The sequence below is a fragment of the Rousettus aegyptiacus genome, unplaced genomic scaffold (genome assembly GCF_014176215.1).
Source record: "Rousettus aegyptiacus isolate mRouAeg1 unplaced genomic scaffold, mRouAeg1.p scaffold_m13_p_2, whole genome shotgun sequence".
Lineage (NCBI taxonomy): Eukaryota > Metazoa > Chordata > Mammalia > Chiroptera > Pteropodidae > Rousettus > Rousettus aegyptiacus.
Window position 1 is genome coordinate 35,516,697 of NW_023416295.1, and position 27,738 is coordinate 35,544,434.

Consider the following 27,738-nt stretch of genomic DNA (forward strand, 5'->3'; position numbering starts at 1 on the left):
GCAGTCAGAGTCTTGTGGGGACAGGTGATAATTAAACAAGCCACAATAGCAAGTGATGGGAACCTGAGATAAGGGAAGGGAAGGCAGTGCCAGACAAAGGGATCAAGTTATGCAAGGGAGGCCTTTGGGCTTTAAAAGGGGTTTTGAATTTAAGTAGTTGTGAAGCTCCTGAAGGAATTAGGCAAGGTTAATATGGTCTACATTATGTTTTAAAATACTCTACTTTGATTTCTTAAAAATCGCAAAGTTAAAGATGTAATATATGTGTTGATTTTGTTGTGAATGTAAAATAGAATTGCTATAATATATGTATATTTATTTTACAAATCTGCGTTAAATTTTTATCTTAATAGAGAAAAATGTTTGGCAGATATTATATAATACCTTGCCATATTGTTTTGGTCATGGCTTTCCAAAATTAATTTTGATGCAAAGATAATTAATTCATTGACCATTTAGCTTTGTATTTTCTTTACACTGTAGTAAACACTTTTAGTTTCGGATGTCTAATATAAATCTAATCCACAAAATGGTACACTGTTATTCTTTTTTTTACCTTATGTTTAAAACTAATTTTGATAAACCCATACACTTTAAAAAATTTTTTTTCTTCATGGTACATGAATATATAGTGTCTTTTGTTATTGTGAGATATACTAAAGTTTTTTGTGAGTTGAAATTCACAGAGGTTCCCCAAACATTGAAATTATGTATTCTCTTTAGAACTATATATTTTTCTCCCCCTTTTCACATGGTTTATTTTTATTTCTCCTGTTTGGTTATTCATACCTACTTTGGATCACTATTTTTTTCTTCCCTTATCGTACTAGGATGTAAGTATCATAATCACTTTTTCATGAATTATATATTGCTTTGTACGGAAATACTAAATGAATTGTGTCCTTGGAAGGTTACTGCTTAGCCCAGAGTTTTTTGGAACCCACAAGATGACTCACCTTAAATATTTCCCAGGTTCTGAAATTTCGGAAGATTACTAACCTGTTTTTTTCTCTTCTTTTTCTTCTTATTCTAGAAGGATATGGTGAAGAAATAGCCTGCACTCAGAATGGTCAGATGTACTTAAACAGGGACATTTGGAAACCTGCCCCTTGCCAGATCTGTGTCTGTGACAATGGAGCCATTCTTTGCGACAAGATACAGTGCCAGGATGTGCTCGAATGTGCCGACCCTATAACTCCCCCTGGTGAATGCTGTCCTGTCTGTCCACATACAACTGGAGGTGGCAATACCAATTTTGGTAAGAATCCCTAGGTTCAGCTCAGAATTGATCCAGTGACTCATCTTTATATTTGCAGTGGTTTTTGCTCTCAGAATTCAGCAACTCAAGAGAATAATTAAGGCACTGTTCACTGGTCTTTGGGGTTAATGATTTTGCTCACCCAGAAGGTTAGTCAGAAGGTTAACATTAGTCAGAAGAAGACAGTGATTTCCTGTATTTTTAAAAACCAGGGCCATTTTTGGCTGAATTTTGAGTGGTTATGTCTAATTTGAGAATTCCTTGTATCACTTAAGATGGTCATTTGTTACTCTATCCATGTTGGGTACCTCCAAGATTTTTTTTTTTTTTTTTTTATGAAGTTCATTGATGTTCTAAGAGGAGATCTAGAAAACACATTTATCTTCCCTTTGGAAATGGAATAATCATTTCTGATGTAATTTAATGTCACAGCATCATCTATTAACATTAGCTCATAAATGTAGAATGCTTTTAATGTTGACTAAGAAAGATAAGGGAATGAAATAGATTTCCTAGAGAAAACAATAATATAAATTACTGGGTTTAAAAATTTTTTTGTTAAAAATGTGTTTAACACATACTATGTATTTGAGTACATATAAGATACATATATGAGAAACAAATCTATATTTGTTTTAATGAACAAGGTAAGGTTAATATTAAATTTTTAGGTTATTTGTTTCAGCAGTAATGAATAGAGACTTGCATCATTGTGAAGACAGTGTCAAGGCATTATTTTTTTTTCCCCAAATTCCACTGCAATTAACAAATATTGTGAAGTATTCAACAGCATTTCATGGAAATATTAGACAGAATTTAACATTTTCCTCTTTCATATCATTCATTAGTAATGATGTGTCTTGAATAAACATATGAACACAATTTTTAGCAATTTAATAAGGACGATATAATGGAAAGAATTAAAAATATGACACCTAAGGGCTACCTGAAACAGATACAATCTGCAAAGAAGCTCCAAGGAATGAAGTAAAATACTTCATGAGTGAATACTATGTTGGGATAATAGTGGCAGATATTAAAAACAAAAACAAAAACAAAAAACAATGAAATACACAACCTTCTATAAATTGCTGGCTTTGAAACATGAAATTCATTCTAAGACAAATAATAATAAAAGTTGACAGCAGCATTGATACAAAGATACTATAAGAAAAAAAGTGGTAGAGTTTAGCTAATTTATGTGATAAAGAATACACCGATAAAGGTATTACCACGGAACAGGTAAAAAATTCTGACCATGTCACCATAACCAAATAAAACTTAATAAAGTAATTGCCTCTGAGAAGAAAGCCATAAATTATAAATACAAATAAAAAAAATAGTGATGAGGAAAGAAGTAGGAGGAAACCGAAATTACGGGGAACTGAAGATGAAATAGGAAAGAACACAAGGCGAATTGATATCACAGAAAATACAGTGAGGGATATAGAAAATAGTAACGAGAAATGAAAAAAAATTAAAAAAGATTTTAAAGGAAATAGCAGATCTAGAAGACAGGTAAAAGATGGCCCTGAAGAATCCTCAAAGAAAAAGTAGCTATTACACACACACACACACACACACACACACACACACACATACATACATATATATGTGTATATATATGTAATATATATATTACAAGAAAACATTTCTAAAGAACATGAAACTTCAATTTCAATATTAAAAAAGAGAAGCAAGTTTCTGAAAAAGTCGACTCAGAAGAATCAATATAGAGACTTAGTAAAGTTATTAAACTTCAAGAAAAAAAGTATTTTGGAGAACTAGAGAAAAAGAATATTTAATAATAGAAATGTTTTTCCAAACTCAGAGGTAGAACATAATTATTCATTATCACAACAATTTAACATTATTGAATGTATCTGAAAAAACAATTAGACAAGAAAAAGAAATTAGAGGTTTAGAAATTAGAAAGGAGGAGGTAAAACGATCAATTTGCAGAAAATATAATTGTGGAATGGAGTAAAAAATACTACAAAAATAAAAGATTTTAGTAATACGGGGCAGTGTAAAATAAACTAATAGATTTATTTTATGCAATTAGTTCATAGAATAAAAGATGGGAATAAAAAAATACCTCATTTATAATAGCAACTGATAGGATAAAGTGGCTAAGGATAAACTTAACACGAAATATTCAAAATGTATTTGAAAAAAGACTTTAAAACACTGCTAACTCAAATGATGACTAATAGAATATTCTATTATGTACCGGTTGGAAAGACTAATTATAGGAAAATGAATAACAGTGGCCTTCTATAGGGGGCGTGAAATGTGGAAATAAAGGAAAGGGGATAAGATAGGAGATTTTTCACTGCATAATTGTATACCTTTAACATATTTTGGTTTATTAACCATATGAATGGTCTTCCTTAAAAGTATAAAACACAAGAAGTATTAATTAAAAATAACATTATAATCTTCATTGTTAATTTTATAATTTAATAACTTTAAATGCTATATAAATGATGTGAAAAATATTTAAATAATGTCAGGATTTTCAAAAGGCATGTATTATTTTGTCTCTATAGAGATATTGATTTGAAACAACTTTTGAGTCCTGCTTGCTTGTGTTAGGGAAAGCTGTTTAAGTTAAATTCTGACTCTATAAAAATTCTATTATTAAAATAAATATTTGGGAGATTCTCAAAAACTGTATAAAACTTTATAAAATAACACATTTATTCTTTTCTTTTTGTAGGTAGAGGAAGAAAGGTAAGTTTTACTTTGAGTAGTTTTATTTTTATAAATGTCATTTTTATTCTAATACTGTCTACATAGGACTGTGCTTTGAAGTGTTCAAAACCTTTGGTAAGGTAGAAAGTACCCTAAAATACAAATATATGAGCACAATTCAGCTACTTTGCTTGTAGATTACAGATGCCTCTATTTTATTCACTTTATTAATTTTTATTTATAGATATTCTTTTTCCAGAAGGTTATGAATCCATTAGGAATTGAACTGTGTCATATTAACCTTTGAATTACTTGCATTTATCACAGAGCTGAGTATATACTTTGCATATATTAGAAGTGTAATAAATGTTTAATTGAAGGAAAGAAGGAAAGAGAGAAAGGAGGGTGTTAGTTTTACTTCCTTGGGGTTGTAGTTCCTCTTCCATTAGTTAGAAAGTAAAGGTTCAAATAAAATAATTAATTGAACATTTTACCAAATACATATCACTTCCTCTCTGCTCCCCTTCCTCACACCTTCAAGGAGCCAAAAATCTAATCCCAGAGACAAACCTTACACTCAAGAGGAAAATGGTGCAATACAACCATGACCCTAGTACACTAGCCAGTTTAGCCACTTGTCATCTGAACATAGGTAATCCCACTAAATGAAGAGAGTTCAATTCTCTTGGATGTATGCTCAGTTTTCTGGTCAAGTTGAAAAATATGACTATTTGCTTCAGTCTTATCCAGATGGGATAGGCATAGGAATCAGGAATGGAAATAGGGAATCCAAATTTCATGGCAATGATTAAGCAGATTACCAGTGAATTTAAATTGTCTTTACTTTTGCATACAATGGAAAATCAGTAGAGTGATAATCAGATAGTCAGATAATGCAATGCTATACCTTCATGGTAAATGGAAGTGGTACTATCAAGGGGATGTCCTGGCCACTTTTACACTTTTTGGTCCAGAGGGCAACACCATGAATTTGGTGTGATTGCAATGATTATCAGTGAAGCTATTTCTATTTAAACATATGTCAAAGGAGAAGGACTGCAAATACCAGTTCATATTTCATTTATGTATGAAAGCTAGAAAAATAGAAACTTAAAAGTTTGAGTATAAACCTCAAACAATCTATCATCTATCTATCTATCTATCTATCTATCTATCTATCTATCTATCTATCATCTATCTATCATCTACCTATCTAATCTGTGGAAAAAAAAAAACTAACAGTGAGAACTGCCCTAGAATAATTAGTTTAATTATTTAATAATCACCCAACTTACTGAAGGACAACTGTATATATCATTTAGCCTACTGTCTTTTTTTCAAGGACAATGGCCAGCTGGGAGAAGGACACACTCAAAGCAGTTGCCACCTTAGCACACTTTAGTTATGTGCCTCTATCTTCATGACTCTTGCCATCAGAAATACAAGAGCAGAGTGCTGCTATCAAAATGCATTTGTGCTTGGTTTATATCAATATTAATTTTTATTTATAACTTATTCATTCAGGTTAATCCCCAAATAATTATTGAGCCTTTGTTATAACCCCATATGAGGCAAATGATACAGATGATATGATACTGGGAAAAACACTGTTGGACTGTCTTCATGGTAACAGCATTCTATAAAAGTCCTAAGGCATGTCCATATAGCATTAGATAATGAATAGCAGACAATATGTAAAATTAAACTGTAATTCTTATCTACATTTGAGTATTTTAATGTATATGAAAATCAAATTTAAACTTTAGATAGGTCGTCATTTCACATAAATTAACTCATTCAAAGTACATATTAATGAAGTCAGCAAATATTTACATCTGTGGCTTATTTCCAAAATAGTAAATATCATAGAATCATTAGACAAATTTGTTATCAGACCCTGAGAATGGAATATTTTTCTCATGTCAAATGTTGTGGAGAGATAACTCACGATATCAAAGGCCTATAATCTGGCTAAGAAAGAAATCAGCAGATTCTGTTCTCCTAAATACAAAGAGCAAAGCATGCATTTTTCTCGCTAGTCTCAGGATGGAGATTTCACAATCATTTTTAGCAGTATATTCTATTTTTCTCATTTTGGCTGAAATAATTTCTTCTCCTGTTTTCCTTGTTTTTCTAGACTTGTTCCAGAAAGGGACATTTTTTTTTTCCAGCATCATTCTCATAAAGTCCTTTTCTTATCGAACACAGATTTATATACCCTTGCCGAACAATTCAAATTCTTTCAGTATTTCAAAGAAAGCTCTTACAGTTCTTAAAAGGTTAAGTTTTATGACTTTCACATTATGTTAAAAATAGAAATGCCCAGTCTAAGTTAGCAGATGTGGAAACGCAGAAATAAGTCTGTTGTGCTTTGCTGCCCATCTGTGCTGATCCCTTCTTCCCCTAGTCCTTTCGTATGTTGTCTTTTAGTCTTCTATGTTGTACTTTGAACTCGCTCATGTAGAGCTCCTCCCCCCTGCTTCTACAGAGCTATTTCCCACTTCTGAATTCTCAGTTTATTCCTGACTTCTGGGGTATTAGCTACCTTAGCATTAGAATCAGCAAGTATAATCATGGTATTGTTCTGCCATTAAGTCTGTCATTAAGACTATTAAGATTCTAAAATAATTTTAAAATTTCACCTTACAAAATATTTTCAGGCGTGAGGATGTAATTAGATTGTGCCTTTCAGGAGTACAATTTGGTAATCTAGATCAAATATCTTAAAAATACAACTTTAAATTCTAGAAATATAGCATAAGGATTAATTAGAGATGCCACCTAAACATTTATAAACAAAGATATTCATTATAATGTTATTTTTAATTACAAGATGAAATCAAAATCTAAGAGTAAAATACTAAGGTACTGATTAGGTAAACCAAATTCATGATGGGAAACTAAGAATACCCATTCTTAACAGCAATTGTCTCCTGGGTGTTGAGTATGATATTTAGTTTCTTCTGTATGTTGCCTCTATTATGAACTCATATTATTTTTACAATCAGATCAAAGAACATATGCGAAAGGAAAAACTAAATAAAACTCATTACCTTTGCTTCTTTTACATTTTAAATAAAATCTTTAATGTATTTATCCTCTGTAAATGCCTAATAAAAAGCATTATTTCATAATATATTAATGAAAATATTCAAGAAGAATTTGAGAACTTTCATTTGCAAACTGAGGATATAACATAGACATGATCATGACCTTGGGAAGATCAAAATCTGTTGGAAGACAAATCCTGAAATAAATAATACAAATAAATATATGATGAAATAGAGATATATAAAGGTACAATTCATTCAATATTACTTAATCTATGTACTTGACATCATGCTATGAGAATATAATTTTTGAGAATTTAAAGTTCTAAGCACCAAAAGAAATTTCATCTACATCTGTTATCTGTGCTACATCAACTAATTAAACTGCTTGATTTTATTTACTTTCTGATTGTTTTTTGGTGTTATTTTTTGTTTTTCTATTCACAATATTTTTTCTAGATCTTCCTCAGATATTGAGAATTATCTGACTAATGTTATAATGTTCTTTCTTGTAAGATGAGCAAACTTATCTCTTGTTTCTCAGATTCTTACATGAGTTTTAAAAAAGGGTGGCAAGTGTTTCAGGCATGGCATCTGATAAGTTACTAAAAACTAGGTGGCATTTAATATGACTGTGAAAATTCAAATATATTCAAATATTTGAATTTTCTTTTGTCATTTTAGTCTTTGGGTCATTTTTCTTATGGCACTTTAACTTTACATCTTTTCATCACAAACGTTTCTTGGTCTTGTCAACTCGGTTTGACTGCTATAAAACCAGAAGCAAAACAAATTCACACATTTTACACATTGGATTTATTTTCTTTTTATGTCTTTCAGATGAGTATTTTTTTTCATGAATAATGTCTGACTAAATATCCTAAAATTGATTAAGTTATTTTTCTCAATTTTAAAAATATTTCTCACATAGAAATTCCCGATGTTTATACAGAATATTCTAGTTTATGCCCCCAAAGCCATTATAGTTTGCTAATTGAATTTTTTTTTTTTTTACTTTCTAGGGACAAAAAGGAGAACCAGGATTAGTGCCTGTTGTAAGTGTGTGTGTGTGTGTGTGTGTATATCTATAGATCTAGATCTATAGATATATATATATGGTTTTCATGTACCTTTAATAAACTTAGCTATAGTATAGTTGTATATTATTGCTTATATACATACTCTCAAAAAGGGAAATTAGTTATTTTATAACCATATTTTTAGTATAAAATAAGCACACCAGAATTGATTAATTCTTTCTTTAATATAATATGCATGTTGTTATTAAATTGAATGTTTACTTAAAATGATTTTGAATTAAATTGAATGTTTACTTAATACAATTTTGAATTAACAAATACATTATTTATGTAATATCGAATATTTATTTAATACAATATTTCTAACTTTTATAGTCTCTAGTCTCATTATAGATGAAAATTAGAGTTTTACAAAATTGAATACATTGCGTGTGAATATAAAGTGATATTTCAGTTGTATAGTGTAAATAGCCATGTAATCCAAAGAGAAAGGCATTATTTAATATTCCACGCTTTGGGAAATATGTTATGTCATTATCCTGACTGCGATTCCATGTTGTATAGGAGTTCTTACAAGTTATTTAGTTTTGTAGATGATCGAAAAGTATATATTAAATAAGATTAAGTTCTTTAACCACTACTCTTTTAGATTTTAAAGGAATTGTTATCATTACTCTCTCATATGCATGTTGATTTATTGGGCAGTGTTTGCATTTTTGCTTTGCCTTTAAATTGGCTTGTTTTTAACAAAGATTACCTAAAAAGAAAATCATTCATATTATTATCTTTCGTTTAAAAATACTTATATGTACTTACTCTGTATTACATTCTGTTTTAAGTGCTTACTAAATATTTGTTTATCTTCACAACAACTCTGTGAGGGAGGTAATTTTATGGTTATCATCACCATTTTACAGAAGAGGAATCTAAGCACAGAGACAATAAATAATTAGTCCAAGGTCATACAACTGGTAAGGGATAGAGTGAGGATCTAGACTCTTGCCTCTTGGCTCCGGCATTGGTGCTTTTAATTATTATACCACTACTGTCTCCCTGTATTAGTTATATAATGTCTTAACTCATAAGGCAAGGAGCAAATGGGCATCAATTGACAACATCCTTTTTTATTTTTTTTTTTAATTTGTTGAGGATTTTCTTTTTATTCATATTTGTTTGACTCTTGGTTTTCCTAAAACTCTTTAGAAACTTTATCTTTATAGATTATTTTGTTTGTTGTTTAGGTAACAGGCATACGTGGTCGTCCAGGACCAGCAGTAAGTACTTCCCTCCAAAATTCATGGTACTCCTAAGTTCTTTGACATACTGAAAATCTTTACAGGTATCATACTCATGAAAAGACCATAAAATGTAAAACAATGGTGCTTGGTTTCTTGAAGTATTTTGTCTTGATATATCTTAAGTTTAGGTATTCTTTTGCAGCAATGAATGACACATAAGGGATCATTTAATTCTGAAGTTAATGAACCCTATTATTCCTCAAATGTTGGTGTCTGTATTGATTATTTGAAAGGCAAAACAAGCTAGTATTACACTGCTAATTTTAGATTAACCTTACTCATTGAAATTAAGGCATATTTGTTTCTTGATAATAATTAAGGATAGATAGATAGGTAACACACACACACACAATTTCTATAGATTTTAAAATATATTAAATCAACATAAGAAAAATACAAGTATACTTTAGCAGACCTGCTCCAGTCCTTCTGAAACTTTTGCTTTTAAACAATACTGTATGTTGGACTTAGTAAATACACAATCTAATTTTCATAACTTATCTGAAACTCTTTTGAGGAAAAATAAAATTCTCCTAGCAACTGCAATTTTCCAGAAAAAAAGCTAATTTAAGATATCAGTACAATAATAGTACTTTTGAAATAAAATAATCATTTGTTATTTCAGAAAATTCTAAGTGGGTTTTTAAATATACAATGGAGATGATGCAACATTCTTGAAGTATTTTGTCTTGATACATCTCAAGTTTAGGTATTCTTAGGTAAATCAAGTAAAAAAAAAGATTATTGAAGGTATCTAGAACAGTACTAAAATAAGAAGCTCTTCTTTCTATTGCTTTCATGGGCAACTTGAACTGTGAGAATAGTTTGGGGTATCATGTACCAATATGAACTCATACATTCCCTCACGTAACTGGTAATTTGGGGTATGCATATCTGTGTAGTTCTCAAAATGTACACTATAAGTTTTTGTGCCCATAATCTAGTGGCAAAGGCTTATCTAGGATGAGACAGCAAAAATGATCCTTTTGAATTTGACACTACTGTTCAAAATAATACATTCAGCTGATTGGGCTCCACAGTGCTATAATGTAACATTTAATTCTTTATAGGCCTTTAAGCTTCACTACTAAAATAAGCAGTGTTTCTGTGCATTCAGAGGTTATATATCTACATGGCTTTATATTATATAGTCTTAAAATGAACTGAATTCAAAAAGAAGAGTGGGATTTCCGTTTCCTAATTTTTTTTTTTTTAAATATATCAAGCAAACCTTTCAAACAAAAATCTGAAGTGTACGTGTTTTGCAGGCATAACCATCATTTCTGTTTTAGGGACCTCCAGGATCACAAGGACCAAGAGGAGAGAGAGGCCCAAAGGGGAAACCCGTAAGTTGATGGGAGAGTACTTTTTTTTTTTTTTTTTTTATGATTTGTATTATGTACTGAGTTAGCCTGTCTATACCATGTTCTCTGGATGTGGCAAAGAGCCAGTGGCTTTGTTTCTCATTCATCTCTCTTAAATGTGACCTAGAATTCAGATCATGCCATGATTGTGTATATCTTCTGATTCAGAGGAAATAATCACACTGTAAGAATTACCAATCTTCTTAGATATTTTTCGTCTATGAGGTCAAATTGAAACAAAGTAGAATCTGAGTATAATGAATACCTCGTGTTGTTTTCAGAAGTTGTAACTCATGAGTAAACAATGCCAAGAATGTACTGTTGAGATAAAACACCCAAGTTTTGTGATCCGTGGTTGCTACAAGAATAACTATATTGGATAAAGGAAAAAGAAATTATTAGAGGATAAACTTTTCTTTCAAGTGGTTGTATAATGAATTTATTTCCCAAATAAAATGCTGCCTTTTTCATTGACTAGCTGCTGTAGAACTGTCAAAGTAGTAATTTTAAACATCAACAAATCCATTACCGGAACAAAGGAAGCACCTTTAAATTTAAATAATCACCCTTGAGATAAAACATGAGAATATTGTACAATATGTACCAAATTGTTTTTTCTTATTATCAAGTCCTAGGATAGCAATTGTTTTTCCTTTTTATATCTCATCCTCAAAAATTAATGTCTTTCATATATTAAATAATGGGGTTAATTTGTGTATTACTGTCATTATCTTATGTCTTAATCATAAAAATTTGTCTGAAATTTAATTTTCTGTTTGATATCTATTAAAATTTAACTCTATGGATTTTTAGCCTTCCAAATATGTACTTATCCATATCTAAATGAGATAGACGAGCAAGGAAGAAACAAACAATCTTGAATATATAAATGAGGAAAAAACATTTTAGATCACGTTTTTAGGACTCTTGCCACTATTTATCTTTGATGCTATTTTAGGCTTCTACACATTTCATCAAGTTAGTGTGATGCCAATAATTTTTCCAGACTGGAGGTGGAATTATGGGTAGTATTTGCAGGCATGCAGGTAAATGACAGAGTCCTAAGGAAGTGGGGCACAGCCATATAGGTGGGTAACAGGATCGTGTTCTGATTATCTGTGCTCCATTTTTCATTGCTGTTAACTTGGGTGTCTTGCCAGTGTTGGTAGCTTCAACATTTTTGGTAGCGTTCCAGATGTCTGTCCAGGATCTAGAATGACAGAGACAGGTAGAGAGAGGAATGTAGGAAGGTAGGTGACCATGCAGGAAACATTGTATATCAATGTGTTATGCCCAGAATAATTAATTACACTGAGTTCTGAGTCTAAGTGGAAGTTGTTATGGAAATAGTGGTTAGATGTCCAGAATTCCTTGTTAGGTCTCAATGAATCTTTTCCTTACTCTTATATCTCTTCTTTCCTCTCTCCTCCCTTCTCCTTCCCTTCCCTCTCCTTTTCTTGACTTAGTATGTGATGTGCTCCATTTCCTATCTTAATAAGGTCTGAAACATTCAGAAAATTTTGTGTGTGTGTGTATGTGTGTGTGTAAAAAGAGCGAGGAGTAGTTATTTTTCTGGAATTAAGCAAGAAATCCTGGCAAGATACCCAAGTAGGAAATCTGTTTCTTTCTTAATCCTAGCAAGCAGTGGTATGATGATAAATGTTTAACAACTGACTCATTAAAAAAAAATGTGCCCGTAGCTTTTGCTGATTTCCCTTCTGTAAATACTCCCACCATGGCCGATTTCAAGATATTGGCATGATGTCACAGAATACCCACACTTGGAATATTCTGCCTTAGGTCCCAAGACTTACAGGAACTGCTTAACTGGACCAAAGCTATGGCTGGTACAATATAGGGTGGTACTGCCGTCTCAGATACCATTTTTCTCTCCCTACTTTGATTACTATCAAACATCACAGAAGGTTCACAATGTGTAAAGCAGTTTCTCCATCTCGATACTATTAATATTTGGAGGCAGATAATTCTTCATTCATTGTAGGATGTTTGGTGGCATTCCTAATTTCTACCCACTCGTTGCCAGTAGCAACACCTGGCCCCCCTTCCTCATACAATTATAACAACCGAAAATGTCTCTCGCTGTTGTCAAATGTCTCTTGGGAGCAAAATGGCACAGGATTGAGAACTACTGCTATAGAGATACTCTCGAGAAGCTTTATTTACTAGTCAGTGATCATCATGACTGTCTCTCATCACATGTCCTTAATTTTAAGTGTATGTCCTGGTAACTTAACAGTGACAACAAACTAGCAACCTATCAGGACAGTCAATGGTGTGCTGAGTTCTAATTGCACATGACACTTAACCTCTATAGGTCTATTTTCTCATCTGTAAAATGAGAAATACACCAGTTTTTACCAACTCTAATGTTTTGTAATTTGTATGTGTGTGATTCTCACTAACCAGCAGTAAATAAAGTTCTTGATGCTGGATCATTATTCCTACTTGTGGATGTTTAAAGGTCGCCACCTAGTGGCAATATGCTAGTACTTTTTATTGTAGACAGCTTCCTGAGATACTAAAGAGTATTCTGGGGAATGGGAGGGAATGATTCTATATAGAACATTAACCTTAATATAAAATGTGTGTGACTCAGCTCACTTGGAAATTTGAAAATAGATATTTTTAGTGGATTCTGAGATTGCAATTTTTGATTTCAATATTGATCAGTAAAAATGCTCATGTATTATAATATTTTTTAATTTTCACTTGTAATCTTGCTGATAACATTCACTTAATTTTGGATAATTTTCAAAAGTTTGTATTAATTTTAATCTCACTCTGTATAAGAGTACATCCTGTAGACTATTTAAAGGCCATGCCACGGAGACGCAGAATGTATCATGAAGTCAATGAAAAAGTGAGCTGTCTTCAGGGCAGACTTTGAAACGTGATTATTAATCGCAGAGGGCTGGAGAAAGGACACAATTTTTTGAGGGTTACTATTACCCAAACATCCCTAAATGCTCATCGACACTAAACGTAGTTTTTGGTTTTGTCCCTAGAAATTTCTTTGGGAACAGAAATAATGTTTTGGTCCATTTTTTTTGTGTGTAACAATGCCTGGTTATCAATGAGCAATTTCACATTTCTAAATACATTAGAAGTTTTCTACACAAGGCTCCATGAGTAGGTCAGATGACTACTTTGTCCATTGCCTTTGACAATATACATTGCCCATGCTCCTCGTGATGATCCAGGAATCCTAGACAGCAATTAAAATCAGCTTCCATTATATAAAATAGAAAGAGTCTAGTGAAAAGATTCAATTTTTTTAAAGGATGAAAATTAGTTTCTGAGAAGTTATTTTTTAAATGTGAGTTTTTTCCTGTTATCTCCTATTCGAATATATGCATTTACTTATCTCTTCTAGGAAGTAAATATGTCTATACAAATATTTGAATATGTTAAAATACATTAATTAAATTTCAGAATAGCTATATGTCGCCTTCCCCAAAACCATCATATGTAAATTGCCCCCTCAGCTTCTCTTATATTTACTCCTGCTGTATCAGCTCGTATTTCAGTACTTATTGTGGGCCAGTAGGTATTCCCATGTTTAAGTATGAGAAGCTTCTTTTACTATTAAACTCCAATTCATTTGCCATAGTTTTCTCAGTCCCTGCTTCTAACTATAAAAATTATATTGACTTAAGTTCCTTGGTCCTTTCTTTCTTCTTAAAGTCTGTTAAGACTCTTCAGGGTTAAAAAGCCAACAAATGCTTAACAAGACTTGTAGAAATGATGTGAGGTTAGGGGATGGAACAGTTCCAGAACTGAGGACGTGGCTGTTCCCCAAGCTGTCTTCAAAATGTGGGTTAGGAAGGTGGGTTTTGGCAGCTAGACATTATTGCTCACTTCTCTGAGAACTGGACTTGGCTGGGTCACTGTGTTTTTCCCTGTATTTCTATTGGTTTGGTCTACCTCTGGGGGTAGTAAAGAAAATAAAGTGTGCTAGGCTTCAAGGACTAGAATAAAGAGAATTGAAATGTGAAAATGTAATAAATATATAGTGAGTATCTACTATGTAGCAGGAACTATGCGAAGCATTAAAAACAAGCTGGAAAAAAACACAAACTACAATTAAGATTCCTCATTTCTTTTGCTTTTGTTGTTGGGGGGAGTTCAAGCAGGCACATCCATAGTTAACTGTAATCTAAGACAGGCCAGTGAATTTAGAAATTATTGATTAAATACCTTGAACAGTAACACTCAACCAAATAAGGAAGCTTATTCTAGAATAATGATGAACCAAATACAATTTCATAATTATTCCAACAAGTCTGACTACTGGGGATTTAGCACATCAAGAATAAAATTCTTACCCAGAATGTACTATGTCCCAGTGGCAGAGGGTGTGACCAATGCCGAATTACTTCAGGTGGCTGGGTTACTATTCTTTTTCTTTAAGACTTAATTTTTCAAGAGAAGTTTTAGGTCGAAAGACTCAAAATTGAGAGGAAGGTACAGAGTCCCTGTATCCCCTCTGCTCCCACACAGGCACAGCGCTCTCCAATCGACATTCCCCATCAGAGTCCGTAGTTCACATTAAGATTCACTCTTGGTGTTGTGCATGCTACAAATTTGGACACAAGTGTATAAGGACATGTATTCACCTTTAGAGTATTATACAGAGTGTTTTCACTGCCCTAAAAATCTGTATTCTGCTTATTCATCCTCCCACCCCACTCCAAACCCTGGCAGCCATGGATTTTTTTTTGGTTATTGTCTCTATATTTCTGCCTTTTCCAGAATGCCGTAGTTGGAACCATATAGTACGGCCATTCATTTTTAAACAATGAACATAGCATTTCCATCAAGAAGTCTGTGCTTTTAGCTTTCTGCCTAATATGTAATTGGCAATGGGCTCTAATTCCCATGGGCTTGTTTTTCCAGGGTCCTCGTGGTCCTCAGGGAATTGATGGTGAGCCAGGTGTTCCTGGTCAACCGGGTCCCCCAGGGCCTCCTGGACATCCATCTCACCCAGGACCCGATGGCATGAGCAGGGTGAGTTGTGTGCATTGTTCAATGTCCTGTTTAGAAAAGATATTAAGTTTTTGGTTTATCACTATGATTTTAAATTGTGTTAGTTCAGTTGTTGACCCTTGACTATAAGAGGCAGCTCAGTGGATGCAATGCTGCTATGAAAAATGATAAAACTAATAAATCCTCAGGGAATTATTAGAAAATTCAAAGCAGCATTTTTTTTTTTTAAGTGCTGCTTTAAATTAATTACATTTCTCAATGTCAGTTCTGGACTCTGTGAAATTTGTTCTTTTTGTCGATTCTAAAGGACCACTAACATTGTCCTCACTATACAATTAAAAGAGAGATGTGTCTCAAGCCTTCTGCTGTTCTTCAGGTTCAAAATGCTGATGAAATCTGTGTTATGACACATCCACAATGATGTATGTGAAAGGACCACTGAGTTGACATTAAAAATTCTATCTCATTATTTCCTGAATTTTAGTTTTCTACCAGAAGTAAAATAAAACAAAATGTCTATACCTGCCTCTTTGAATTCTTAGTGGCATAATAGAGATTTATGAGTAGATTGCATAGCATAACAAGGGAAAATATGGAGCCTCATAATATAATTTTTTTACAACAGTTTATATATTTGTTTCTCAGCTGATTATAAAAGGAATTGCAAATTTATTTTTTGAACAATACATACAATTTGCACATTCTTTTCTCATGAAAATCTGGAAATTAATAGAATTCCTGGAATGTATATGGGCAATTTTGGTCACTTGGGTTACCAGTTTTTTGTTTTTTGTTTTTAATTAACTTAAAGCTTGCTGGCCATGAACAAATAAAGAATACCATCTAAATAAATAGTCGGAAATAGAATCTGGAATCTTTAGAACAAATGTTTTGAAAGCACCTTTTAGGCTATGTTTAGATATTTGTCATTCTCTAACTGTGGGAAGAAATCAGATAAAGAGATTTACACCTGAAATTGATTAGACTGGCTAAGTACTTAAAAGAATAATCCAGGACTTTTAGCAAGTATCAGACATTTGGCCTATTGAAATAGTTTTTCTGAAGCAACATAGTTATACTCTGAGGATGAATGTTCAATCAAAAACACATACAATGAAGAACAACTTGAATCTTTATCCTTGCTTTAAAGTTAAACTTTAAAATGATTCTCAGAAAAAAGAAAATAAAATGATTCCCAGAGAGGTATTTTATAAGAATCCTAGAGAATCTACATGTATTTCTCAATTTAATAAAAATATTGATATATGCCTTCTATTGTGGAAATAATCTCAATACATTGCTTTTATAGCCGTTTTCAGCTCAGATGGCTGGGTTGGATGAAAAATCTGGACTTGGAAGTCAAGTGGGACTGATGCCTGGCTCTGTGGTAAGGGCAAATATTACAGATAATTGAAGTACCTGTGTGTGTATGTGTGTGTGGTGGGGAACATTATAAAAAGAGAGGTTTGAGTTAGCTGGTTAAGAAGCAATGTGTCTGTTTAAATATATCCATCCATTCAGTCATTTAATTTATTTCTCAAACCCTGCTAAGTACCAATTAAAATCCCAGTGTTATTCCATTCATAACTGTGCAAAGTATTGTATTTGTCAACATTAATAAAAGGTTATCAGTATATTTCACTTATTATTTAAAGAAAATAAAGAATTTTAAAACATAACCACCAGCACATCAAAAGTATACTTTTTAAAATAAATAAAACAACCGTTTTATTGTGATGTTAGAAATAGTAACAGTTTTATTTACATCATTGTCTACCTACCTTAATATTAGCTGGCTGCCTTGCCAACAACTTTGAAGTTTCCTACTGACCATTCCCATCCCCCTTAGAATTTCTCCAACAGCCAGACAGTTTCCTGTTTTCCTCTGGGCAAGAACTTTAACCTGGGTATTTGGAGCAAAGCTATCCCACTGAATGAATTAACACTTTCCGAACCAACTCTCCTGTGCTTTTTTTGCTCCTAACACAATTCAGAAGCATCCCAGATTCATGGAATTTCAGGCAACAAAAAACATAAAGTCAGGCTGCATGGATAACTGCCAATTCTGCCTATGCTTAAGGCCGGCATTATGAGTAACTTAAACATTGTTTGTATAATTTTTAAGTCACTAGCAATATGGTTTCATTCAGTGATTATCTTGGGATAATTTTCTGAAATACGTGAGTTCTCTTCCATTTGAAGTTCAAATTATATTCGTGTTTATTTTTCGATGAATCTCTTATTTTCTTACTTGCTAAAAATATGATCAATTCCAAACAAAAATTTAAGTTTTTGCCATAAGAACAAACCTGATTTTGATTTGATTGATTTCACTTTTTAAAGTGTGACATTTAAAAAATTGTCTAGACATATATTAACAAATGTTTAAATTATGTTTTCTTTTTTTTCTTTTGGTTATGTTTCAGTGTAATCATTTCACGTTTAAATGAGGAAAGCCTTGTGCGTACTTTAAGTGTACGTTATGAAAAAAAGAAACAATCCATAAAACTCAGTTCCCTGAGTAATTTTAAATTTACATTTAAAACTATCTAGTCACTATTATTGGGGGTTTCATAAGCCTTTAATTCAATTTGCTCTTTTAAATGATGATTTATATGCTGTGAAACTGAAGAATTAAATGGTTCGATAACTGTTTTATGCCTGCCAAGGGTCTTCTCTTGTCAGATGTTGTGGTTTCACAGAACCAGCCCTCACACATGTGAGTGTTCTCGTCCCAAAGACATTGGGTATGTCCAGGCAGATTCTTTATTCCTCTTTAACACTGAGGGTGTGTACAAAATCATCCCAAATGTGCTAGCTTTAATCTTCTTGAATTTAGCTGCATTCCAGATGAGTACAGATGGAGAATGTCATCACCCTTCACTGTCAAAGCTTCGCTTTTCCAGATTTTAAAACTAATTCAAGATTTTTTAAATGTTTGACCTAATTGTTATGAACACTCTAACTTTTCTTCTTATTTGCTTTTAAGGGTCCTGTTGGCCCAAGGGGACCTCAGGGTTTACAAGGGCAGCAAGTAAGTCTTTTAAAATTAAATTATATATGGTAGCAAAATATGTATGTGTGTATGTGTGTATATACACACACATATACATGCATATACACATATATATGTGTCTGTATGTGTGTACATATGTGTGTATGTATGTATGTATATATACATAAACATATATGTTTATGTTTATGTATATATACATAAACATATATGTTTATGTATATATAGATATTTAGTTGGTATATATAAAAAATATATATTTATATATATTTGTATAGTCTCTGTGACATGACTGCTTTTGGCTGCCTTTAAATTGTATATTGTACTGCTCACTTTGAATAGGTCGTATTCCATTAATTTTTGCTTAGAAATACATGCAGCATGTTTTTCAGATTTTTTTCTTGGGGCTAAAGTTTTAGCATATCATTTCTTTATGTGACTGACCTCTAATACAAAGAATTTTTGAGTGCCTTTGCTTCTCAAATAATAGATCATTATCTCATGTCATGATGAAAGTTCTTATATTTGGTGATGTGCCAACTCTGAGGCTATGAAATCAGATCATAAAAGGCCATTACTATGTGGCATTATTAGAAATAACAGTCAAGGTGATCACTTTATAGAATCTTTAAAAAGAATATAATACTAAAATTTATTTTCTATTGTTTATGAGACACCAGTAAAATAGTGGTGTTGAGTTATTTTAATTTTTGTAGCAATTTGATAGACAATAGGAAATAACTTTTCAAAAGAAAGGAAGAAGAATTTTTAGCTCAGAGATACCATATTGTCATTATCATGTGTGTTGTTTTACTTTAAGCCATTTTCTGTTACTACCACTTGTGAATAAAATGTATAGTTGTTGTAGAAGAAGGAGGAGGAGAGGAGAGTAGGAGGGAGAGAAGAAGAAAGAGAAGAAAATGAGCATGATGATAACTGCCATTAATTGAACACTCTGTGACAGCATTAGTCTAGATTCTTAACAAGCATTAGTTATCTAAAGAGCTATAAACGCTTAATGAAGTAGGTACCATATTATTCTTATTTTATAAATTAGGAAACCGAAGTTTAGAGAGGGTACATAACTCATCCAAAATCATGTAGCTGGACAGTGGTGTAGCCAGGAGTTTGAACTATTGATATACTTCAGAGAATTTAGGATTTAGTATTCTGTTTTCCTGTGGTGTGTATATATAATTTATATATATATAATTTGTTCTCAATTTTAGGGTGGTGTTGGCCCTACAGGACCTCCTGGTGAACCTGGTGAACCTGGACCAATGGTAAATGTTAAGTAAGCATGTAGACCCAGTTAAATATGGGCCTACCATTATAATGGTGTCCTGAATTATTTATTTTACTAGCTCTTTACTAATGCACCAAGAAATTACAGGCCAGTTCAGAGGCCCTGTGTTATAGACTGTGCTTAAGCTATGTTTCTTGTGGCAGAGTATTTAAATTCAGAGTCTTTGAATATTGTCAGTAGACTATGCTGAGATATTTGTATTTATGAGATTAAACTTTCCTGTTGGGCACATAACCTGAGTAAAACAACATTAAATTCAGAATGTTAATAAAGCTATTTTCTCATTGTTTCATTTGTCTCAACAATATTTTAGATTGAATCATTAGTAGGTGTAGGTAAATCTTCTTTTTTTTTCCTTTTGTTTGTTTTGTTATTAGGGTCCAGTTGGTTCACGTGGACCAGAGGGCCCTCCTGGAAAACCTGGTGAAGATGTAAGCTGCCTTTCTTCATTTTCCTTTAAGATTTTGAAAGAGGCTAAAAAGCAGTTAAAGTGTCGACATGAATATTATTCATTAATTCCCATTTCATTTCCCCCACTTTTAGCTTCCATTAAAGTCAATCAAAACTGGAGAATTTAGAAGGGAGTTTTACAAAATCTCAAAGTGGCGTTAATTTTGATGGTATTATATTATTAGGCACTATCTCTTTTCCTGCATTCGCCAAGTTTTCCATTATGATTTCTCCATGAGATACCAGAATTATTGACAAAATAGCTGCAGCTTTTGCTGGTGGAATTCCTGAATTGTTCTTAAGGAAAAATACATTACTCTGATAGCAAACCATTATTATGAGATCTTCATTCAATGGATTTTTAAAATGTGTTAGTAGGATTGTGTCAGTGTTGCACTCCAATGCTGAAAAAATTATTTCTTCAATTGGATTTTTAATTAAAATTAAGACTAAGCTTCAGATTTTAACATTAAAAATATATGATCGAAAAACAGGGTGCGACAACAGACTCACTTTTCTGGATTCTTTTCTTAGTTTTACCGAAGTTGAGGATAAAATCATCCGTAGGCCATTAATTTCTGTGTGAAACTAAAGTAACTAAATATTTTCTCTTTGTGTGTCATGTGATTTATTTAAGCAGGTTACATTAAATTTGGCCATAAAGAAAATACCTCTGGTAGCTCTTAATATTTTCTTATAACAAGAAAGGAAATGGCAAGCAGCATTTTTAAGAAATACCATTTAATTCATACTTTATGGTGATATAGAATTCCATAGCATATATATGTAGGTATAAATTTCGACATTCATAAAATGGTGAGATAAGTCAGGCCAGTATAATTTATATTTGTTTTTGGCTAAATTAACGAAACCTTCACAAACTGATTTATTAGAATGTGTGGCCATCAAAAATAGAGCTCAGTGTTTGTACACTGTTTAGTACATTGGACATGAGCTTTCTAAAGAAGACTTTTTTTTTATCTGCAATTGATTTGTCATCTAGTCGCAGAAAAGAATATCTTAATCCCTCTTTGCTTCCTTGCTTTTTTTTTTTTTTTTTTTTCCATAAAGGGTGAACCTGGTAGAAATGGAAATCCCGGTGAAGTAGGATTCTCAGGATCTCCGGTATGTCTGTATTTACCAATATAACAACATAAAGACAAACTTCAAAAAAAAAAAAAAAAAAAAAGAACATCAACACAAACTCACAATTCATTGTCTACATGCACATTAGACACTATCGCCATGATATATATTTCTTTCCATCATTGTGGAACAGGACATTTTGCCAGAGTGCCAGCTAATTCCAGTTACCCGTTTTGCACTGCACCATACGGATGACCCTCTTAGAGCCAGAGAAGTATATTGGAGAAGTTGTCTCCAAACTGCGTATCAAATTTTTTTGGATAACTCACCCACCTGACCATCTTACCTTTTATAACATCTCAATCCCATTTATAATTTTTTAATCCTTTTAATCTTCTTATTTTGTATTGTTCACATGTTGAAAACAACAGCTTGAAAGAGAACTTACTGACTTGTTTTTTATATGCTAGGGACAATAAATTGTTGACAGAATGCCTCTTTGGCTGCTCCTCAAACCTTAATGTTGGCTGACATTCTTAGTTGATGTTCTGGGGCCTAAAATCTTATGACAAGATACACTGATTGCCAGCATTCCTAACACAGCTGTTTTCTTCCCCCATGGCTCCCTACAGGGAGAGGTCCCTGGTAGCCCACTCCAGCAGAATTCATGGCCTGGGCCACTTGGCCGCACTCTAAATCTACCTTTCTGGCCTCGATCACAATACTTTGATAGGTCCTCCCCAAGGATGTGCAACACAGGCAATAGGGAAAATTAGGGATTAATAAGCAAGCAAACATCTTCTAACATTCCTACTCTTCAAGTTTCTCCTTGTCCAACATCCCCGAAACTGATTTGACCTCCTACCTATTATATTTCCAAAAGTTTCTGCCACTCAATACATCTAACAGTACCGCATTCCTCCCTATTGACTTTCTGAAAATTGATGAAGTTCAATGCTAGGATTTTTTTTTAAAACAAAAAAAATGCTGATCTTTTAAGGGAATTTACAGTGCCCTAAGGATTATGTAGTTTCAAATATAAAACCAATTCCCAGCTCCCTGCTCTCTTTTTTCTTTCCTCCCCTGTCGTCCTGGAAAGGCAGTGCAGACCAAGGCATGTGATTTAGTTATTAGCACAAATGTTCACGTCAACCAGTCCAGGCTTGACCCTCCCATCCTGCTGCACTCTCGCACCTTCACAGTGTGGGACCCTGCATGGGGAGGAAACATGCCCCGCCAGCATGTCACAGATGCACTTTGCAAGTGCAGTGCAATAACGTGTGATTGGGATGTGATGACAGTCTTGGGTCAGCAGAATCAGAAAGTTTTATGAGTACTAGTACATCTGGTTCATTTTCTTGTTATATTAGAGATATGTAATCACATGAGAATTCCCTTGCAGACCACAAAAACTCAAAAGTTAACTAATTATTTGAAATAACATAGCTCAGTAATTCCCCTATAGGCTTAGATGGATATGTACTAAATTTCCTGCTCAGGATGGTGGGGAAAAAAATCTCAATAAAGGCGAACATTCCAGTGGAAAAACTTAAAGGGAGTTCTTGAAGTGAAAGAATTCCTAAGCAAGGCTGAGTAAACAGAAGAATTAATGGAACTTTATTTGTTCAGAGAGCAATGGTTTGATGTGTCCTTACTATGATCCCCATCCACACCCCCCACAGAAACATTTTCCTGAAGGCAGTAACAGAGAAAGGATTGCTTTGCTTTTATCCTATGAAGTTCATTTATTAAGTTACTTTATTCATTAATTTAATAGTAAGTGAAGATTATGATAATGCAAAACAGACAAATTTTCCTCTCCATAAGGTTGTGCTGGCAAAAGAGAAGTTCCTTAAAAAATGTTTAGGAAAAGTGCTGAGTTTTAAAAGAAATAGTTAACCATCTTTTCATTGAACTGTTTATTAAATCATTAGTCATTATATACCCACCAGTGAGGCATAAGGCTAAGTGCCAGGGATATGCAGATTAATAATAATAACAGATAATAATTGATAGCATGAATGTATGCTATCAAATACTCAGTCTACTGGTGGCAGTAGTAATGGCATTCAATTCAAAACCTAGTTAATGTAGGCAATGAGAATAAGTGAATAATTAAGTCACTGGGTCCTTATCTATTTTAAGAGAGTATGAGGGAAAAGTTTTAAGCATCATTTCAAAATAGTTATACCTTTTGCGTTTGATTTTCTGTTTGATTTTTTTTTTTTAAATTCTATATGCCTAGGTGAAGGAAGCCTAAAATTGGGAGGTGGACAAGGGAAAAGGGGTCAAATATGTGGTCACAGAAAGAAATATAACTTGGAGGTGAACATACAATATAAATATATATATGCCTTACTGTTAAAATATATAGCTGAAACATCAGATTTCGTGTCCCTACACCTCGACCTAGTCAAATCACACTGAATATGTTAATTCAGGCTTAATTTCTTGTTCATTTTTTTCTTTTTCTTTTTTTACTAATTGTAATACAATGATATAATTTGAAAATTGGAAAATGTCATCAAATCAATACCTGGCATTAATCTATATCTCTGTGTAAGTCATGCTTCCATTTCTAACAGTATGTTTACGTTGCTAAATTTTTCATCACCTAGATGTATTTTGATAGATAAACAGATACTGTTCCTTTTTTCCTTTTGGTTTGTTGGTGAAAAACTATGTACCAGATATTTTTTTGGGAAAAAAAAAGTATGTTAAGCAATTTTCTATTCTTATTAATAACTCTGAAATGCCTTATGTGGTTTTTTTAATGCCTCCTCAGGGAGCTCGAGGATTTCCTGGGGCTCCTGGTCTTCCAGGCCTGAAGGGTCACCGAGTAAGTTCAATCCTTTGTAATCTTTTCAGATACTGTGGCTTACCAAGTAGGGTCTGGGGTGCCCTTCCTTAAAAATCTATAATTTCATTTGTCAGTCATCCTTAATGGCTTTGGTTGCATGGTAGTCATCTGTAGTTACTAAAATCACGAGGCTTTTTTACATTTCCTTTGAGTTTCATTTGATTCTATAAAATATATTTTGAGTTCTTACTATGTACTGAATACTGTTAAAAAAAGAGGACACAGTGATGAATGTTAAATGTCCATGGCTTTCAGCTTCAGCCTAATAAGAGATTCAGTTAAGAAAATAGGCAATTACTACATAGTGGAGTGACTTTATACTAGAGCATACATGAGATCATAGTGGGGCCCAGTCAACTCAGATGTGGGGGGACATAGATTGCTTCTCTCTATAACTCTAGATAATCAATTTGTAACTATCATATATAATATACATACATACATATAAATTATCTATCAATCTGTCTGCCTGTCTGTCTGTCTGAAAGCATGGCTGATATTTACTAAGTATACACTAGCTGGCCTCTGTTTTGAGTGGTTAAGCTTCTGATTAGAATACTTGCTGCTGTACTTAATAGTTACTAAATATTTTGAACATCACTACTGGATATAACCCAGAATTTATAACTATACAAACTTGATAACTATTTTCTCTAAAGCCTCTATAAGTCCTTTATTTGTAGCTATAGATTAAATTTCAATGAAGTCACAATTTTGAAAATTTGAAAGGTGAGAACACTGCAAATTGAATATATTATTTAAAAAAGGAAACTCTAATTTTCTTTGAGTAGACTTTCAAAAAGGTTGATGATTTGGAAACATTTTGAGTAATAACTTTAAATTGGAGATGTTTTCATAAGGCGCTTTCTGTAAGCTTATTTTTGGTTCCTTAATGTGTCTGAGAATCGGGAAAGTAGTAAAATACAAATTTATTTTCTTCTCAGGGACACAAAGGTCTTGAAGGCCCTAAAGGTGAAGTTGGAGCAATTGGTTCCAAGGTAATTGTATGATGCCTCATCATCACCTCCCTGTAGCTTTTTGGTTGTGTTTCGAAGGCTTAAAATTTTTTCAGAACACCCTTAAATAATTCTGGAGGAAAAAGGAGCATAAAGAAATAAATAGTGAAAAAGGTAGAGATGTAATTTTTTATCAGTGAGTAGCAATAGATTTACCAGGAGATAAGATGTGACCTAACTTTGCCACCACAGCCCTGAGTTTCTGCCATTGTCAGATGGATGTTGTGTTTATATGACATGTGGCACTCTGAACACACCTTCTAAAACATATTCACTCTTTTTTATTCTTTAGAGATATCATATAGGTTTAGATATAATATAACCCAGTTATATTATATACTACCATTTTAATCCCAGGATCTTTTGGCCATTGTTTATTCCCCAAATTTATTTATTTAGAGGGAGAGAGAACATCAAAGAATTGTAGAGAACTTTTCAGAGAGAAGTATCATGAGATACATATATAGAAAAGCATTTGGCTTTAAAATCGCCATTTCTAAATTTCTAGGAATAGATATGAAAGGAATATTACAGTCAATTTTAGCTTAATAAAATTTTACTTGACCTAAAGTATTATCATACATAGATAAATAATTATTTTTTTGATACTAATTGATAATGAGTATTAGGTGTGATAATTTTATCAATCTTGTCTAAATCCTTAGTTTTATTTGAGACTTATTTCTTTAGAAACTGAATTTTCTAAATTTTCTAAATTTTTTGAGAAAAGGTAAAACAATAGGCTTTCAAGGTCCTTCATTGAAAGCATGCTTTTCAAATGCCCATTTTGAAAATACGCCTTTAGAACGATACACATAAGGAACAAAATGATGTGAATACAAATTGTGGGTTTCTCATATTGTAAAAATGTGATCTCATTTTTGCTTTAGGGTGAAGCCGGCCCTACTGGTCCAATGGGTGCCATGGGACCTATGGTATGTATCAACTTAATTCTTTATTTCTTTGCTTTTTAGGTTATATTAAGAGAATGTTTAAATGAAAAAAAAAGAGATGAAAAACATGTTAGCTGGTAAAATAATGTTGATTATAAGCTGTCAGGCAAGCATACTATATGAATTGCATCCTTCAAATAGAAAAGTCTTCCTGTATTTCATTGTTTTTCTTGACTCTGAGTGCTCTTATTTACTTATATAAATCAAATCAGTATTCTTGTAGAATCATCTCATTAAAGCTAGATTAAATGAAATCTATTTAAGTAAGAGATGGTAGATTTACATATTTCTATAGATGCAGTTTTTCAAACTCAAAATCACCCCCAAGAAATGCTATTGCTTAGTGGCCAAGTATACTGAGTCTCAATTGGATTGCGTATTGTAATCAAGTTACACTAGAGTTCAAATAAGATGCTTGAAGAGTTGTTTTTACTTTTTCATTTACAGGGTCCAAGGGGAATGCCAGGAGAGAGGGGAAGACTTGGGCCACAAGGTGCTCCTGTAAGTATATGTGTTTTAACTCAAATGCTTTACTGAATATGCCTTTTAAATGAGAATGACAGTACTTGTTGCCTATTTTTAATTTTTTTCTTTTTCTTTTGAAGTAAATTTAGGTTTGCAAAAAGTTGCATAGATAGTATAGAGAATTCCCATGTACTCTTCACCTAGCTTCTGTTAATGTAAACATCTTACATAAACAGATTACATTTGTTACCTATTATTTTAATAAAGAAATTAAGAAAACAATTGAAAACATAGCATAGAATATAATTCATGGAAAAACATAGGCTTTGGACTAGTACTAACATTATCAAGCACTTATTATACACTAAGAATTCTTCCAAACATCTTTATTTTACGCTTATTACAATGCTAAAAGGTAAATACTTTGGATATACCATTTTAAAGCTATGAGTCTCCTGATCATCTTCCCCTGATCTGTTTTAAATGTACATATTGAGAAATACCCTTGCTGTCTGCCCATGTACCTTGAACCTAGGTGGGGGTGGGGGGGATATTCTATCAATTCTCTTCACAGCTCTCTGAAGGTCAGGCTACACTCGCTAATATTTCAGACTTACAGTTCATTACACTACATCTACTTTGCTTTTCATAATTATGGACTACCACCTGGCTTCTATTATTTTGAGATTCTGTCATCCTCATCAGTATTAGGAATCTCAGGTTTATGTCACCCCACAAAAGATAACCACCTTAGAGTTTCTCAGTGGTACCAAGGTCAGGGCCCCAGTTTGGGAGAAGTGAGACCCTCTCACCAGGCCATTCCTTATCACTTTGGTAAGCAGAGTATCCTCTGGAAATGCAGAGAACATTGTGGA

The 27,738-nt window shown here is 32.8% G+C and overlaps 1 protein-coding gene and 1 long non-coding RNA gene across 2 annotated transcripts in view; one reads left to right on the forward strand and one right to left on the reverse strand.

Annotated features, from left to right (window-relative positions):
• COL5A2 (collagen type V alpha 2 chain) overlaps window positions 1-27,738 on the forward strand; it is a 134,253-nt gene that overhangs the window by 63,709 nt on the left and 42,806 nt on the right. The window contains exons 2-16 of the mRNA XM_016148931.2: window positions 1,034-1,258; window positions 3,981-3,994; window positions 8,028-8,060; window positions 9,287-9,319; window positions 10,636-10,689; window positions 15,625-15,735; window positions 17,024-17,101; window positions 18,704-18,748; window positions 19,957-20,010; window positions 20,411-20,464; window positions 21,555-21,608; window positions 24,355-24,408; window positions 25,374-25,427; window positions 26,336-26,380; window positions 26,846-26,899. Of these exons, the coding sequence (XP_016004417.1) occupies window positions 1,034-1,258; window positions 3,981-3,994; window positions 8,028-8,060; window positions 9,287-9,319; window positions 10,636-10,689; window positions 15,625-15,735; window positions 17,024-17,101; window positions 18,704-18,748; window positions 19,957-20,010; window positions 20,411-20,464; window positions 21,555-21,608; window positions 24,355-24,408; window positions 25,374-25,427; window positions 26,336-26,380; window positions 26,846-26,899 (962 nt within the window). The remainder of the gene's footprint in view (window positions 1-1,033; window positions 1,259-3,980; window positions 3,995-8,027; window positions 8,061-9,286; window positions 9,320-10,635; window positions 10,690-15,624; window positions 15,736-17,023; window positions 17,102-18,703; window positions 18,749-19,956; window positions 20,011-20,410; window positions 20,465-21,554; window positions 21,609-24,354; window positions 24,409-25,373; window positions 25,428-26,335; window positions 26,381-26,845; window positions 26,900-27,738) is intronic.
• LOC118613851 lies at window positions 11,273-12,161 on the reverse strand. The gene is made up of 2 exons (XR_004955967.1): window positions 12,018-12,161; window positions 11,273-11,917 (listed from the first exon to the last, which is right to left on the reverse strand). It is a non-coding gene; the product is annotated as an uncharacterized LOC118613851 (long non-coding RNA).